We start from the raw sequence: 18,730 nt of genomic DNA, 5'->3' as shown, positions 1-18,730 counted from the left end.
AGACTATAGGACAGAAAACCCATTAGTGGTTATCAGGGGTTGAGGATGAGTGGGGGTGGACATCAGGAAGGGCATGAGGGAACTTTTTGGAAATGTTGTTTTTCTTGATTGCGGAGGGGATCCAGTTTTCTCAAACTGAATTTTACTGTATGTAAATTATACTTAATAAATTAGACTTTTAAGAAGTTACTAGAATTTTTAAAAATAAGGCCTCCTTTTCTTCAAACTGGATCTATTCCTAGAAAGCAGGATTCAATCTGCTTCTAATCCATCAGGAGGAAAGAGTCCGATGGGGAGAGCCTTGCTGTTGATGGACTTTTCACAACCATTTGCATCATTGACCATAGCTGGTTTTGACACTAAGCACTTGGCTCAAAGTCTATGAAATTAGCAGGCTCTAGTTACTTGTACATCTCAACCGTCACAACTTTATTGACGAGAATGGCTACCAGCTGTCACCCTTGCCTCTGTGTCTGTATTTGGTGATTCAGACTTCATGGCCACAGCAAATCAAACCGTGATCCTGCTATGGCTCATCGTGTTGAGGTTTGAACTCCTGGCCAAACGGCTGTCGCTCAGCTGTTACGCTGCCAATCACCCGTCACTGTGGGTTAAACATGATAGGTTCACCAAGATCTTCCAACTCTTCAGACATCTGAAAGGCAACTTGCTTTCCACACCAGAAGGCAACAAATCTGGGTGATATTCAGCTCCTAGATTTTAGAATTTCTGGCTTTACAGAAGCAGGGTGACAAGGGAACTTGCTAGCTTTCAGAACAAGTTGCAAAAGGGCCTCAAACTAGTGAGGGGGAAAAATTATGTCAGGGGCACAACACCTAAGTCTTAACAATATTGAGGTTCCCCAAAATTTTATATACACAAATGAATCAAGCTTTCAGCATGAATGGAGCACAGCTCTTTGCAAAAACAAAACAAAACCACTTGAAATCTCTTACATGTTATTTATTGTTGTATTCTATTTTTTCCTTGTCAAATAAACAAGACATAAGTTAAGACTTGGAAAATTCTTTTTTTTTTTTTTTTTTTCGAGATGGAGTCTTGCTGGGTCGCCCAGGCTGGAGTGCAGTGACATGATCTCGGCTCACTGCAAACTCTGCCTCCCGAGTTCACACTATTCTCCTGCGTCAGCCTCCCGAGTAGCTGGGACTACAGGCGCCCGCCACCACGCCCAGCTAATTTTTTGTATTTTTAGTAGAGATGGGGTTTCACCATGTTAGCCAGGATGGTCTCAATCTCCTGACCTCGTGATCAACCCGCCTTGGCCTCCAAAAGTGCTGGGATTACAAGCATGAGCCACCGCACTCAGCCGGAAAATTCTTTTTATGAAGATTTTACTGTAACCGAATTTGAGATTTGACAGGTACTATTTTTCTCCAAAACTGAAAGAAATTGTTTCATCTTTTTGAAGTTACAGCATTTTGTTTTTGTTTTTTTGAGATGGGGTCTCACCACGTCACCTAGATTGGAGTGCAGTGGTGCAATCTTGGCTCACTACAACCTCCACCTCCTGGGTTCATACAATCCTCCCCGCTCAGCCTCCCAAGTACCTGGGATTACAGGCACGAGCCACCATGCCCAGCTAATTTTTGTGTTTTTAGTAGAGACAGGATTTTGCCATGTTGGCCAGGCTGGTCTCAAACTCCTGACCTCAAGTGATCCACCCACCTCAGCCTCCCAAAGTGCTGGGATTACATGCTTGAGCCACTGTGCCCAGCCTGAAGTTATAGCATTATTATGTCCTCCATAGAAGAGTATTACACAGACTTCTTTTTTTCCCCCTATGTAGTTCACATTTAGGAAGGGAGTACAGAGAGGGAAGTCACATTTCATTTAGTGAATATGTACCATGTGCCAGGTACTGTGCAGGATGCTTTGCGTATATACCTGCTATGATCTTCATAGCAGTCCTGAGGATTAGGCCTTAATGAGTCCCATTTCACAGCTGAGGAAACTAAGGCTCAGAAGTTACGTAATTTTCCCCAAACTACATGGCAAATGGCAACATAGCCATCATTTAAAGTTCATTATTTGACTCTAAACTCCATATGCCTAGGACAGTATTTTAACTCTTTCCAGAGCTTTGACTGGTACCTTATGTCCAATGTGCCATATTCAAGATGGAAACCAATAGCAGGGCATGGTCTACTGGAAAGAGCACTGAGTAAAGGCTCTGAAGAGGGCTCTGAAGCCAGTGCTTAAACTTGAAGAACACGCTGGGCACGGTGGCTCCCGCCTGTAATCCCAGCACTTTTGGAGGCCGAGACGGGCAGATCACGAGGTCAGGAGATAGAGACCATCCTGGCTAACACAGTGAAACCCTGTCTCTCATAAAAATACATAAAAATTAGCCAGGCCTGGTGGCGGGGGCCTGTAGTCCCAGTTACTTAGGAGACTGAGGCAGGAGAATGGCATGAACCTGGGAGGTGGAGTTTGCAGTGAGCCGAGATTGTGCCACTGTACTCCAGCCTGGGCCACAGAGCAAGACTCCTTCTCAAAAAAAAAAAAAAAAAAAAAACCTTTCAGGACACATAAGAAGAGATACAACTTATTTAACTCTCTGTACTCCTGGTTCATCTGTTAAGAGGTAAAACAAAGCCTGCCTTTCTATTTCCAAGAGTCTTTTGAAGAAAAATTGTATGATCATTCTTGCCATAGCCCAGTTAGTTTTCCCCTAAATGTTTCTTTACTATTGTGTAGTTACAGTCTAGACAACGACTAAAAGTTATAGAATGTGACAACATATCCTACGATTTTACATGAATTTTTTTTAATGACATAGAGTAAAGGCAGCTCAAGTGTGTGATTGATCATAATAATGTTGTTTCATTCTGTGTTGAGGTGGCAAAGATACCTTTTCAGACACCACTTCTTTGCAGCCAGAGTCTGGAGCGCTCAGCAAGGTTCATAAAGGAGAAAACTGATTCCAAATTGGAGGCTCTAACCACTGGTGTCCTCTGAAGTTATAATATCGAGTCCTAGGGGTACCTACTGTTGCACAAAGGTTTCATCTTAAGCTTACGTGTGCCGTGCCAATGTGATATTGGGCACAAGTGGACCTCAAGCCCACAATGACTTTGCAGCTTCCTCTCTGTGTATTAGGTAAACAGTGTTCTGCCCTCTGGCTTATTTAATCCTAGCATGGGCAATAATTTTATTCCATAGCAAAGAAGATTCCTGTGCATTCCAAGCTATGCCATGACAAAAATTCTATTGTTTGTGCCAAAGAGAGATTTGGCAGAGCTCATTTCTTGTCAGAAACCTCGAAGGCACAGGCCATCCTCTCTCTGCACTACACCACTTGCTCTAAGCCTTGTCACACACAAGGCATGTTTTCCTAAAGTAAACCACAATGCTTGCCCCCTAGACATTTCCCCCTACAAGATATGTTAAGCCTGCAGCTGTCAGAAATCAGCCCCAGGCCAGGCACAGTAGTTCATGCCTATAATCCCAGCACGGCACTCTGGGAGGCCGAGGCGTGTGGATCACTTGAGGTCAGCAGTTTGAGACCAGCCTGACCAACATGGCGAAACCCCATGTTGTGGTGTGGTGGTGTGTGCCTGTAATCCCAGCTACTCGGGAGGCTGAGGCAGGAGAATCCCTTGAACTTGGGAGCGGGAGGCTCCAGTGAGCCGAGAATGAGCCATTGCACTCCAACCTGGGTGACAGAGTGAGAGAAAGAAAGAAAGAAAAGAAAGAAAGGCAAAGAAATCAGCCCCAGTTTCTCAAGTATGGGAGAGCTAGGGAAACCAAGATAGCATGAGAGTGAAGTGAGCAGTGAGCAGGACCTCTCGCCTAGGACTGAAGGGCATCCTGTCTTGTGTTAAACAACGGTTTAGAAGATGGGGGTGTAGGGGGATGAGGAGGGCTAGTTTGCAGTTCACAGTGCATCTCAAGCTCAGGTTCACCAGGTCAATTATTTCCCCCAGATGTTTCATTGCTATCGTGTGGATATGTGAATATGGAAAACACCAGGAAAAGAGAGGCAGCTGCCTCCTGCCCTGTGGCCAAGAAGATTTTGGATCTTGTCTTCTTTCAGACCTGTGCTTCCTATGATATAGACTGTCACTCTGAGGAATTAAGCTTTTGTGTGAAATGACCAGGGATCTAAGAAATAGAAATGAAATGAGTGAAGAAAAAGTGAAATAGAGGTAGAACTACAAATTGAGACACAGAAAAGAGTGACAGAGGGCATGCTTGTTTTCCTTCTGTTTGTTCAAAATGGGCCTTTTCTCTCAATGGTGCATTGACTTACACTCCCCTTCTTGTTTGGCTTGGGATCAACAATCTACTTATGTACAGCTTTAGCAGGATGAAAAATATCTACTACAGTCATTTTTACCTTCAAGAAGCACAGGTCATTTCAGTGTACACCCTTGGCTGTGTTTTGTAGTAATTTGCAGTCTTTGTATTGTTTTAGATTTTACAGAACTCCTTTCCAATGAGTGTTGGCAAAATATAGAGTACTTGATTTATTCAAACAGCATGACTTTGAGGAAAAGCATATTTTAGAGCGCTCTGTATTGGAGTTGGAGAATTTGAAGCCCCAAATTAAATCTCATTGTTTACCCTGGGAGCCCCAGCATAAAGTAGGTGCTTAACAAAAAGTAGTTAAGTAAGTGAATGAAAGAAATATCCCAGTTTAAATATAGTTGTCCTGCACACACACGTAGGGATGTATCTGGAAATTTAGTTCTAGGAAATGACAACCACCTACTCATTGCCAACTGACCGACAATGCTAAAGGAAACAGCCTTTTAAACAGCCTTTTGAAAAGGCTAGGAGAAAACCTTGCACTGAAAGAGTTTAAAAGTTCAGGCAGTTTTAAACACCAAAAACTTGGTTCTGTTACAATGTAGGGTCAGGCTGTCTGGATACGATGTTTGCTTTCTCTTCTGGTAGCAGCATTTAAAGCAACTCTGCTCTGCACGCATCCCATGATGTGCCCAGTGGTTCCCAGCTGCAGTGGCTTAAAATGCCTGTTCACAGGCTCAAGGAAGGCACCCTGCCAGCCTCATCAGAGTCCCTGCTGACGCTGGGAAAAGCACTCTCCCCAAAGAGCATCAGAAGAGAAATGGCCGCCACTGTTAGAGCTATTGTTATCTTCTGATAACATCTGTGTTGTTGGCAGGGCCAAGGAGGGGAGTATGTAGGAAGCTGATTCAAGAACAGAGAGAAAGAGAAAATAACAATTTCCACAGCACTGAAGCAATTAGATGAAAACATCCTGAAAACTAGTGGCTCTTCCGACTCCTCTGTGTGTGTGTGTGTATGTAGCAGTGAAGTGCCGGAAGACCACTCCTCCTGGGAGACGCTTCCAGCCCCTAGGGCTACACTGTCACCTATTCAAAGGGCATTTCCCCTTTGAGAGAGGGAGGCCCACAACTTTTCTCTCATCTAAAACGTGGATCCTGAATTAGAGGGGCAGTTTGAAAGCCAACGCTTTAGAAAATTAATGAATGAGACATGATATGTAGATGTTTAAAAAAGTTCCCTGCCGTTTGTTTGTTTTGATAATTTTCACTGAGGAATGTAAGCATTTTTTGGTTGAATAAATATAGTTAGGTCCAATTTCTGAAACATAAGATAATTTAAAAATATAATAGATTAGTAATGGAATCAATATCACTGTTACTTTTTACTTAGAATACACCATCTATTTGAACACTAATATGTACAATTTTTCTCAGATTTTAACAAAGTATGTATTTGAATTCTTTGGCATTTAAAGGAATGTGTTTTCCTGTGGCAAGAACCCATTGTCAGAATTATTAGCCAATACTAAAAACAATGAAACATGCCACTTCTTGCCAAGGTGATATACAAAGTTGCTTCCTGCCTCCCACAGCCCTGCAAAAAAGAAACTGACGGACAATACCTTTGCTCAGGCTCCTATACTCTCTCTTCCTCTCCCCTCTCCCCCCTGCATCTCATAAAGGCTCTTTATTGACTGTGCAGTGTTATACACATAGGAAATGTATCCTTGTGGACCCAGGGTATTTTTTTCCGTTTGTTTTCTCTTCCAGCATTTGATTACTGGCTGGTGAACTGTTTGGGCCCACAGAGATCTCTACACCACCAGCTCATGTATTTGAAAGGCATCTGTTTATTTTGAAAATGCAAATGTGGCCTACCTCAAAGACTGACAAGCAAGAAATGACCCACTGAGTAGGGGGAGAGGTTTCCAGTCTGGAGCCCTGTCCCTCCCTGGATCACACCAAGACCACTGGCTGTCAGAACCACTTAAACCTGCTCCTGGAATCTGAGTGAAGGGCCCACGATTAAAAATGAGCAGGCCTATCTCTCAATAATTAGCCAGGCAGATCATTTCTCACTCAGTTTAAAGTAATGATGAGGACATTTACCAAGGACTCTGAGCCTTTGAAATGGTGGCTCCTAGACTGAGGGCTGCCTGGAGGAGGGCCTGATAACAAGGACACAGAGTTCCTAATGGTGGCCGCCCAGTCCTCATGAGGAGAAAGCCTGGGAAGGTTAATTCCCTGACTTTGATCTCTGTCAAGGCATACCAGCAAGAATTAATTTACATTTCAGATGAAAAAGGTTGACAGCATGAAAAGGCATCTTGTTTCTGGTATGTGAATGTGCCGTAATAGATCGGGAATTCTGAAAGGAAGTTCTGAGGAAGCTAAAGGGATAAGCCACACGGCTGCTTTTATTGGGAAGGAGATGAAAGGAAAACAAATTTCAATATGCGCTGCTCTGTAGCAACATGTAGGCCAAATGCTTCCTAAATTTCAAGGGCTGCTCTTTTAAAAATATATAACGTATCTTAGCCATCTTAGCAACACCACTTAAGAAAATACTATGGGCCAGAACTAGAAATACAAATGCATTCCACAGAATCTAAATTTCCAATGAAATGATTTGAAAAAATAATAAATTAGAGAATAACCTTAGAAAACAACCGGAAATGGTTGTGCTATGATAACATCCCTAAGCCACTTCCTGCAGGCTCCCAAAGCGGGGAGCTGCTGTATCTGGGTCTCGTTCTACTCGGAAATGTCCTAGTGGGACGAAGAGAGGCTTGTAATGAGATTATGTTTGGGGAAGAGCACAACCCCAAACAGAAAAGTCAGGATGAGTTGCTTTGCTTCTTAGATAAATGCAATTATGCCTTCAAATGTAAAGATAGGGAAATATTCCCAAGTAAAAGTAAACTGCCCATAAAATTGCAAACATTGCTACCCTATCATGCACCTTTACCACCAACACAAAACCAGCATACCAATTCCTGTCCATGGTGTTGGCCGAAGGGCAGATGCTGTCTGCCTTTGCTTTGGCTGCCACACCACTTCTTAGAGGGTAGAGGTGGTGTTGGTGCCACCTTCATGCCCATCTAAGCCCCTGCAGACTCAGTTAATGGAAGTTCTCAACATCACTTGATAGGCAAGAACACTTTGGCTGCAAGGCTAAGAAAGGGGAGGTGCTCGCAAGGCTAAAAAAAAGGAGGCGCCCTTAAAGAAATGTGTTCTCTAAAGTTCCGCTAGGTGCTTGCAAGGCTAAAAAAAAAAAAAAAAAAGATAGAGATGTCCTTAAAGAAGTATGTTTTTTATAGTTCCGCTGAGCAACATTATCCTTCCATGGTAGCTACCCCATAATGCTCCACTGAAAAGATACAATTATCACTATCCTGATAGTATGATGATGAAGCAGACCCATTTCTGTTTTACAGCAGCGTTCACTTGGCATGAACAGAGTGCAAAACAGGGAGCACTCTAAAGATGATTTTCACTAGGGAAAATTGCATTTATGATTCCTAATACTGAACTCAGTGGATCAACAATAAATACGCTCAAGAAAATTTAAATTTTAAAACGCATGTTGGGCTTTGTACCAAACTGCAAGATCAGAAATCAGTTCGGTACCTTCGTTTAATGAGAGACTGTGTGTGTGTGTGTGTGTGTGTGTGTGTGTGTGTATGTGTATGTGTGTGTGTGTTGGGAAGCAGGCAAGTAGGGAACAAATGATGTGCTTTGAGTTCTCTCTTAAGCTGTAACAAGAATTGCATCCCTCTTCCTGAGGCTTTGAAGTTGTAGAGCTTAGAATTCCTAGGGGATGATGTTAAAAGTTAACATTTGCATTTTAATAGCACCCTTTCCACCCAACTATTTTAGTTTTGAATGAAGACATCAGGCTTCTACAGTGGTCTAAGAGTTCTGAGAAGTTTACTTGGAGCCAGGTTCTGGGCAGGGACCGCTTTGAAAAGGTTGCAGCTGTTTTATTTAAGAGTTTACTTCAAGCTCAGCTGTATGTGAAATCCTATCTCTCTCTCTGTTGCTGAGTCTACCAGCCTAGCTATTTCTCTCATTCTGTCTCCAATTTCTTGTGGCTCCTGGAGCTCAGAGGCCTGTTTCCTCCAAAGCCTCGATTAGGAATATGCAGTTTCAAATGAGGGAGGGAGCCCAGGCTGGCAACCACAGTGGACACTGCCATTTGCAGAAGAGCAGAGTGACTGAAGAGCCAGAGAGGGGACGGATGAGTCAGAAACCAGAGCTCACACTTCTCAGGCTGCCAAGGGCACGCTGAGCCATAGAAGCCGCCATGTGCTCATGCCATGGGGCCCAGAGGACCATGATAGCTGCACATAGGCCAGGATTTGGGAAACTCAGTGTGCTGGGAAACTCCCTGAGTGATTCCTCCTCGGTGATGCTGAGAGACAGGTCTTGCATATAAGTAGAGAATTCCAAAATGGGAAGGCACCTTCTGGACCTTTTTAACCAGCGCTCTCATTTAACAGATGAGGGACATGTGACTCCAAGAGGGAAAGGGTTTTGTTCAGGTGGCAGCATGCGATGCTGCCTCTATCCAAACGGCCTGTGTTCAAATGCTGGCTCTGCAACTGATGAGCTGTGTGAGGGTGGACAAGTCCCTTCACTTCTCAGTGCCTCAATTTCCTCCTCCATAATATCAGGTATACAAGAGAACCCAGTCAGAGCATCCCTAGCCAAGTATGGCAAACAGCAAATGCTCATGCTCACTGTTAGCATCAAAGTTATCACACAAGGAGGGTCAGAACAAACACTAGGACTCCTGTCTCCCAGAACTCCTGACTCATTCCAGTGCTCCTGAATTATTAACCGTTCAGCTTTTCTACACTTAAAGGAAGTTAGAGAATATATTCAAGTGGACACTGTGAAAATGATGTTTTAATTACCTGCTTGATTATGAGCAGCAGACTCACTCCTTCTGTTGCTTATTTTCTTAAATTTCCTCCGAGCATCATATCCTCTCCAGGCTAAAAATATAAAACCATGTGCTAGGAATGACATTAATTTAAGAACGTGCCAGAGAATTGATATAAGCTGTTTTCCCCTCCAATCTATTGCCCGTCTCATCCTCCCTCCTGCTTTCTCACTGAACAAAATAAGCAGAGGTACGTGAGCTATGGCAAGAAGAGAGGCCTCTCTGTTCTCACAGCTTGGCTTTGAAGATGCTTCTGAGGGGTTGCTTTTGTTCAGGCAGTGATTTCCAGAACACTCTGGGTTCCACTGATGAATCACGTGGGACCCCTACCCCAGGTGAGATGGTTTCCTGTCATTCTAATCCCTGGAGAAAGCCCTGTCTTCAAGACTTGGGGATATGATACAGGGGGAGGGATTTAGGAGGGATGGTAGAAAGGAACTGGAATAGCCTGACCCTTTCAAAATCTGTTATATTGGGAGAAAAATATAAACATGAAAGTTGAAGAAGAGAAAGAGGGGAGTAGAGGGAAATAATAAGTAGCACAACATTGTCATTTGCTGTGAGTGAATTCTGTGCCGAGAGGTATGCTGGGGGAGAGGAAGATGTGCAGTGGGAAGGGAAAAGGCAGGGAAGAAAGGTGAAGAAAAAGAGAGAAAAGAGGAAGGGACTCTCTGGGGCAAAGGTGGTAAGTCTTTTAGATACAAAACTGGGGCATTAAGCCGCCCAGAGGAGCATAACGTCTCTTTTTGTTCCTTCCATCTCTGAGTATCACAACTCTCCAAGTTGCTGGGTGAGCTCATGAAGTCCAAAATCGACTGAGGCACATTAGGATTCTGGGTTATGAGATCATAAGGGAAATCATCCAGTTTGTTCAAGATCTGGTGCTTTCATAATCATTTGTCTATTGCACAGGAACTTAAACGTTGTGTGTAACACTAATGACACATATATGTAAACAAAGAGTTACTGACTAGGCAGGGCACATGAAGAGATTAGCAACCTGTCCCCTTGGTTTATAAGTTCCATCTGGACTAGAAAAGCCTTCTGGAAATGGCATTAGTAACTCTGGTACTGAACACCTGACCACAGACCTGAAGTGTATATTATCTCAGTCTTTCTGGGAGATGCGGCACATGTCTGTGTGACTGGGGCTTTACATCATTGGTCCATTTATACTGCCACTATCTATCCTGCCACTTCTGTTGTAAAGACATGTTTGCTTACCTGCAAGTCAGGGACCATGGCAGTTGTTGGGGCTCAGATAATAATTCCCCAAAATATGCTGCTTTGAACTCCAAACTTAGAGCACCTGGGTAGCAGCAAATGCAGGGAAGGGCTTCCTCTGAACTCTCCCTATCTACTGAAGGCTAGCTCCTCCAGAAGATTTTCAACTGTGTGAATCCCTTCCCCAGATCGCTCGTCAACCAGGGGAAATTGATGCATACCCCAGGAAGGAAAACTGGAGTAAATATCACCCAGAGGTCAGGTGAAGTTTGTTCCAGGCTATTGCCTGTTCTTTAGGCCCATTCATTTCCCCCGAAAATCTTTTAATCTTTCCTTAAAATTATCTACATCCTCCACTTCCCTCTCCCCTGTACAGAGGGTATTTAAGCTTCAACCATCTGGCCTTTGAGTTTCATACTTTTTATGACTTGCATGTTAATAAATTTGTATGTCTTTTCTCCTGTTAATCTGTCTTCATCAGTTTGTTTTATAGACTCAAATTATCAAACCTTCAGGACACAAAGTTTCTTTCACCCCTACACAGTCTTGCTCATGGCTGTGATTTCAGCACCTAGCACAGAACCTGTGCGGTAGGCACTTGATACACTTTTTTTTTTTTTTGAGACGGAGTCTTGCTCTGTCGCCCAGGCTGGAGCACAGTAGCACAATCTTGACTCACTGCAAGCTCCACCTCCCGGGTTCATGCAATTCTCCTGCCTCAGCCTCCCGAGTAGCTGGGACTAAAGGCGCCTCTCACCACGCCCGGCTAATTTTTTGTATTTTTAGTAGAGACGGGGTTTCACCATGTTAGCCAGGATGGTCTCGATCTCCTGACCTCATGATCTGCCCGCCTTGGCCTCCCAAAAGTGCAGCGATTATAGGTGTGAGCCACCGCGCCCAGCCTGCACTTGATACACATTTGTGGAAGGAAAGAAGGAAGGAAGGAAGGAAGGAAGGAAGGAAGGAAGGAAGGAAGGAAGGAAGGAAGGAAGGAAGGAAGGAAAGAAGGAAGGAAGGGAGAGAGGGAGGGAGGGAGGGAGGGAGGGAGGGAGGGAGGAAGGGCTGGAGGGAAGGAGGGAGGGAGGGAACCCACTTAGAAAAGAAACAATTGAGTATTCCCCAGTACTTAATGGCATGCCAATACCCAGAGCCAGAGCAGTATTTATGAGAACTGGACCATTTACCTGACTGGATGGCAATGGCTCCCTTCTCTCTCTTCTCTCTGACTCTTTTGTATCTCCTGGCTCCAAGCCACCCCTTGGTATATGCCTGTAGCACAACCACTCTGCCTATGACTTCTCGAAGTAGCAAATTTAATTGCTCAACATGGTAATATTTGAGAAAAACCTGAAATGAGACATTATTTTTAACATTATATATGGGTTCCTCAACAGAAATTCACTCTACTACAGCATATTCTAAATGAAAATATTAAAACAATGATATAAATAAAGTTTATAGCGATGTGACTTATGCTCACGTTACTGACTTCATGGGGGTAAATACAATTCTCCTTCTAAGATTGAGCCAATCCTTGATAATTGATATAAACAGATGATGAGGTCAACAGGGTTTTAGCGATTCCAAACGCTCTCCAGGCCTGTCTCATGTCAGTCAGGAGTTCCATTTTCTCAGTATGAGCCCTATCTACTCTCTTTCCCCATAGCCTCTGATAAAGGTGCTGACCAAGAGGAATGACCCAGCCAACAGTGGAAGTTCAGACGGTGAGGTACCTGGATGATCCACAGTGATCTAATTTCTGCTGAGTAGGAGCAGTGTTGCCATCGACAATAAGGCTGAGGCTGTTTTTTTAAGGCAATCAGGATGGACCATAAAAACCTGGGATCCTATGGGGACATGATGTTCTCCCAAATGAAAAGCTACAGATGCTGAGACTAATAATCAGGCTATGTAGCAAATAACATGAGTCCAGTGAAAAAATGGACAAAACACTACTAGAAACTCATCACTGCCATTGATATGATTTGTGTATTTACATGTGGTATTGGAATAAGCAGCACTGAGAAAAGAAACATTTTTAAATGAGCTCAAAGATTTCATTCTAGAAATGCTAAATGGCTCTCAAATTACATACAGAACAGGAGGCAAACCCTCCACCTCTACTCCCTAAGGTCCCCAACCTCTTGACATAAGACCAGCAAAGATCATTGTTAGGCTGGGGTCTTGTTTGCTAAGCTACACAACTTACAGAGCCATTCATGCCAGTGACATCACTGACAAGAGACAAAGAAATCACACGGGACAATTTGAACAATAAAGAATAAACTACCTTTGTTTTTCCCAGCACCCAGTGATCTAATCTGGACTTTTCCAAGATAGCCACACAGCTCTCTTTGCTAGCAAGAGGTGTTTGATGTGCTCTGAATGCCAAGTAATAATACCTGCAAAATAAAAGAGTTTAGTGAAGCATTTTCAGTCATCATTTGAGTCAGCATAGTAGAATTACTCGGGACCATTGACACACCTTGTTTTTTAATAGTAAATATTTGTCGAGCACCAATAATAGCATAGTAGGTAGTAAAAGACACATAATTTATATTTATTAACTTGGCTCTTACCTACTTTCATGTTCTGCAATGTGTATTTATTTCCCTTTTGATGTTGCTTTGTAATTCATATTCAGTGCATACTTGGTGTCTAATGCATGCAAAATCAAAAAATCTGATCCTTTTAGAAAACTGAAATGTAGACAACTCCTCTAGTGAAAGTAGTACTCCTATATATTAGTATCACTATCATAAAAAAGAAATTCCATTGTATATATTTTGACTCTGCTTTGCAAAGTCCCATCTAAAGCAATTTGTAGATAGCAGAAGTGATCACAGCCTAACACTACTGATGCTGCGGAGGGATTCATCTTACTCAACGTATAGAGGAGGTGTGTTTTCTTGATACAATCATGAAAACCACATTTGTTTTCTTAAATTACTTCATTTTACTGAACTTCCAAACTTTCAGATGAAAGAATTTCAAAGAAAAACATTGTAAGCATGGAAAAGTATCCTTTTCTTTTTTTTTTTTTTTTGAGGCAGAGTTTTGCTCTTGTTGCCCAGGCTGGAGTGCAATGGCACCATCACCATCCCGGCTCACTGCAACCTCTGCCTCCTGGGTTCAAGCGATTCTCCTGCCTCAGCCTCCCGAGTAGCTGGGACTACAGGCGTGCACCACCACATCCAGCTAATTTTATATTTTTAGTAGAGATGGTGTTTCCGTTGGTCAGGCTTGTCTTGAACTGCTGACCTCAGGTGATCCACCCGCCTCGGCCTCCCAAAATGCTGGGATTACAGGTGGGAGCCACCTTGCCCAGCCAGGAAAAATATATTTTCCTCACCCATCCAAGTTCACAGCTGAGGCCCCTAGAACAAGAGACGGATTAACAAGAGAAATACATACAAATTCATTTAATGTCAGTTTTAAGTGACACAGGAGCCTTCATGAGGAAATGAAAACCTGAAGAAACAATTAGACTTGTGTATTTCTATGCCAGCTTTGATGAAGAAGTAGATAATTGTGGAGAAACAGACTTGAAAAAAGAGTTTATTACCCTAATGGTAATTAACTGACGGAATTTAGCAAGACCTGTTTGTTCAGATTCTTCTCTGTGTACCTGTGTCTTCAGAGATAAGAATGTTCCTTTTCTTTGGGTATAGGAAGAGTAGCTTTCACATGTGGGTCTTATGAACTGCTTCGGGGCAGAAGGGCAGGAGAAGGTGAGAGTGACCTTACTGCCTCTGCTATTTTCTCAAATGTTACAGTGCCATATTTTGGGGTAGTGTGTCCTTAAGTCCATCGTTACCAAAAGGGCCTTTTCCTCCCCTTTCCTTTCTTCTCCTTTATTCTCCCTGTTTTTTAAAAATATAACTTGTTGAGGCACCAGGCATAGTGGCTCATTCCTATAATCCCAGTACTTTGAGAGGCCAAAGTGGGAGGATCACTTAAGCCCAGGAGTTCGAGACCAGCCTGGGCAACATGGTCAAATCCTATCTCTGCAAAAAATTTAAAAAATTAGCCAGGCATGGTGACATGTGTCTGTAGTCCCACCTACTTTGGAGGCTGAGGCAGGAGGATGGCTTAAGCCTGGAATTTGGGGCTGCGTGAGCCATGATCATACCACTGCACGCTAGCCTGGGTGACACAAGAAGATCTTGTCTCAAAATTTAAAAACATACATATATATAAATATTTATTATATATTATACATATAATATATATTATATATACCTTTTAAAATATATTATCCTTTTAGAAAATCTCACCTTAGTTTTTCTTTAGAAAACTTGCAAGGAGTTTTTTCTCTGCTCTTTGCTGCCATCTATAATTAAGTTCAACCCCTTGATAACTTTGAAATAAATTTAATTTCTTTGTCAAAGGATTTTCCTGCCATTCCTCAAATGAGACTAATCTGCTATTTTGAAATTACTTTTAAATATAGAGCTGTTTTTACTTCTTAAAATAATCACCAAAATGTGAAAGATATCCCTCCCCCCTGCCAAATATATCTATATCTTCCTGTTTACGGAAGAATACGGCTACCTAATCAGTACTTGACTCATTCAACTTTATCTTCCGGCTACCTAATCAGTACTTGACTCATTCAACTTTATCTTCCGGCTACAAGATTATTTTTCAAGTTAGGATATAAAGCTGAATTTTCTGGAAACATTTGCATTCAGAAACCCTGGGGCTGTTTCCAAGGCTATGGAAATCTGTTTCCACCTTTGGGGAGGAAGGGCAGTGCTCTCTGAACCTGAACAGTGGCCAAGACCAGATGATGCTAGATCATTTGGCAGAACCCAGGAACCAGCTCATAGCAGATATCTTCCGGAGCTAAGTGGGAGGAGGGACAGCCAGGAGTCAAGCTTAGACCTTTCTCTGGACAGTTCATGGCATCAGCACAGATTCTTCAGCCCCAGGTTCTCCAGGACTGTAGTTTTCGTTATGATTTCTCTGATTTGGCTTTGGCTACAGCAAAAAGATTGTGTCGTGGAGCACACAGGGATGGTGGGAATGGCTGGCAACTCTACTGTGGTGAGAAAAGTGGGGGTAAAATCAGGATTTCCTATACTTTTAGGACCAGCCATTTACAACACGGGCTCCACTGGCTTTAAGTACCCCAGGCTTGCTTATGGTGAATGCTCAATGTTACTGGTGATTAAGTATTTAAAGAATCTAATGAATGACCAGCACCTTGAAAGATATAAGAGGAGTGCAAGATATGTTCCAATTCACCAAAGATTTATACTTATTTTTCAGACATCTGTGGGGTTTTTTTTTTTTTTAGCAACTGTTAGTTTCTTTTTTTTTTTTTTTTTTTTTTTTTTTTTGAGACGGAGTCTGGCTCTGTCACCCAGGCTGGAGTGCAGTGGCGCGATCTCGGCTCACTGCAAGCTCCGCCTCCCGGGTTTACGCCATTCTCCTGCCTCAGCCTCCCGAGTAGCTGGGACTACAGGCGCCCGCCACCTCGCCCGGCTAGTTTTTTGTATTTTTTAGTAGAGACGGGGTTTCACCGTGTTAGCCAGGATGGTCTCGATCTCCTGACCTCGTGATCCGCCCGTCTCGGCCTCCCAAAGTGCTGGGATTACAGGCTTGAGCCACCGCGCCCGGCCATGCAACTGTTAGTTTCTAAATGGGCAGAATGTATCCTGAACATTAATATTAGAACTTAACTTTGGTTTTCAGTCCATCAACCAAAACATCTTAATTTATTATGATAATAATATGCATATCTAGCTTAGTTCAGAAAGAGATGGGTAACAGTACTGTATGTAAAGAGGTAGTTTTCAAAATATAGTGAAGAAACATATAAGTGACATATCTATAGTAATCAAGTAAGAAAAGCATAATGTATTTCCTTCATGGAATAATTTTGGATTCTACCAGGTACCACGGTGATAAATCACTTTGAGCTCCTGTGTACTTCAATGTAAAGGCTGAGCTGAAAGGCACCAAGCCAAGAGGTTCATCAGGAAGGCAGAGTTTTCTGGAGAGATTCATTTTACGCCTTTCCTGAAGCAGCATGATGAGTTAACCAAGCGAAAGATATGCAACAGCAAAATAATCAATGTAAAAGTCTTGAGAATCTGCACACTCGAGGGTATTGCAAAAACCAGACTTCCCTGAGCTGCCTCTTCTAAGTAGAATTGATTTTACATATTGGAGTCTGAGCACTGAGTTCAGAGTCAGAAGATCTCTGTCTCTAACTGTGAGTGAGTCACTCACCTCTCTGTACCTAACTTTCCACAGGTGGGAACAGGAACCAGATAAGTGGTTCTTAACTCTTATCTTGAGTAGGGAGAAGGACATGGGGCTCAAGGCTCTATGAAAGTCTGGTAAAAGTTATACACATTCTATCTTGGAAAATGCTCTTAACACAACACATTGCATAAAATGTCAAGAAATCCACATAACTTATTCTTCTTTTTTCTACCTTTCTTTTTTTTTTTTTTTCTTTTATTTCTTTTTGAGACACAGTTTTACTCTGTTGCCCAGGCTGGAGCACAGTAGTATGATCTGGGCTCACTGCAACCTCTGCCTCCCAGGTTCAAGCAATTCTCGTGCCTCAGCCTCCTGAGTAGCTGGGATTACAGGCATGCACCACCACACCTGGCTAACCTTTGTATTTTTAGTAGAGACGGGGTTTCGCCATGTTGACCAGGCAGGTCTTGAACTCCTGACCTCAAGTGCTGGGATTACAGGTATGAGCCACTGCACCTGGCTCCACATAACTTCTGACAGCCCTCAAGGACCAAAGAGCACTTCCTGCTGCAGAACTTTATGGAAGACATAAATTTCCCAAGGCTTCATTTTATTAAAACATACAAGCTATCAAAATAGTATATATCCAGTTGAAAAATATCTCTATTCAAAAAATATCATTTCATTTTCTGTCTAAAATGTTTTGTTGCATGAAATGCAGGCTGTTCAAGGAAGAATTTTTAAATATAACAGGCAAAGCAGTTTGGGGAGTATTAGCAAAAGTAGCAGGCAACTAGAGATACCTTCTCCTGCATTTAAATTATGGAATCATAAACTGGAAGGATCTGGAAGATTCCAGGATATGTTTGTTTTATACCGCTGCATAACAAATTACTTCAGAATTTAATGCCTTAAAAACAGATATTTATCATCACACAGTTTCTGAGGGTCAGGAATTCAGGAGCAGCTTATTCCTGGCCCAGGGTCTCTCATGAGATTACAGTCAAGATGTCAGCCATGGCTGCAGTCATCTGAAAGCCTGACTGGCACTGGAGGATCCATTTCCAAGGTGACTCACTCACATGGCTGTTGGTGGAAAGATTCCGTTCCTCACTGGCTGTTGGCAGGAGGCCTCAGCTCCTTGCCACATGGGCCTCTCCAGGGGACTGATTGAGTCGCTTCATTAAATAGGAGATAGCTTCCCTCAGAACAAAGGGTCTCAGGGTCGGGGTGGGGGGCAGAGAGGGAGAGAAAGAAAAGAATTTGCAATGTGTTTTATGACCTAGGCTAAGAAGTGACATACTCTCGTTTCTTCTATATTCTTCTATTCCTTAGAAGTGAGTCACTAAGTCCAGATCACATTCAATGGGAGAGGAATGAAGGGGGGAATATCAAATAATTTGTAGACATATTTTAAAGCCACCACAAAAGATCTCTCAAGCTCATCAAGTCTTCTGGCTAGTAATGATAACAAAAACCACTCTTAATGATATAAAATGACTTGGGGCTGGGCACGGTGGCTCACGCCTATAATCCCAGCACTTTGGGAGGCCGAGACGGGTGGATCACGAGGTCAGGAGATTGAGACCATCCTGGCTAACATGGTGAAACCCCATCTCTACTAAAAATACAAAAAATTAGCTGGGCGTGGTGGTGGGCACCTGTAGTCCCAGCTACACAGGAGGCTGAGGCAGGAGAATGGCGTAAACCCGGGAGGCGGAGCTTGCAGTGAGCTGAGATGGTGCCACTGCACTCCAGCCTGGGCCACAGAGCGAGACTCCGTCTCAAAAAAAAAAAAAAAAAAAAAAAAAAAAGACTTATCCAAGATGACAGATTAAATGACAGAGGCTAAAATTATTATCCAAGGTTACTGATGTCCAGGTCATTAATATTTTTAAACAACTGATAAGACTCCAGCTAATGAAGTTTAATTTTTGATGCAAGGGGGAAAAAAAAACAAGAAAGAATCAAGTTAAATGCTGCTTCTTGCCAGAAAAGACAAGACTGATAAATTTGCCTACAGAAAAATAAAATTTTTCTACTTGAAAAAAATTGGAGATTTGGGAGG

The 18,730-nt window shown here is 42.7% G+C and overlaps 1 protein-coding gene across 3 annotated transcripts in view; it reads right to left on the bottom strand.

Annotated features, from left to right (window-relative positions):
• Positions 1-18,730, bottom strand: part of LOC105483262 (myosin IIIB) — a 520,975-nt gene that overhangs the window by 146,861 nt on the left and 355,384 nt on the right. For all 3 annotated transcript variants that reach the window (XM_071072912.1, XM_024793234.2, XM_071072911.1), the window contains exons 26-28: positions 12,737-12,848; positions 11,631-11,793; positions 9,194-9,274 (exon numbers count right to left, since the gene is read on the bottom strand). In XM_071072912.1, the coding sequence (XP_070929013.1) occupies positions 9,194-9,274; positions 11,631-11,793; positions 12,737-12,848 (356 nt within the window). The remainder of the gene's footprint in view (positions 1-9,193; positions 9,275-11,630; positions 11,794-12,736; positions 12,849-18,730) is intronic.

Source organism: Macaca nemestrina, chromosome 11 (genome assembly GCF_043159975.1).
Source record: "Macaca nemestrina isolate mMacNem1 chromosome 11, mMacNem.hap1, whole genome shotgun sequence".
Lineage (NCBI taxonomy): Eukaryota > Metazoa > Chordata > Mammalia > Primates > Cercopithecidae > Macaca > Macaca nemestrina.
Note: the sequence above shows the minus strand (reverse complement) of the source record. Positions and strands in the feature narration are given on the sequence as shown.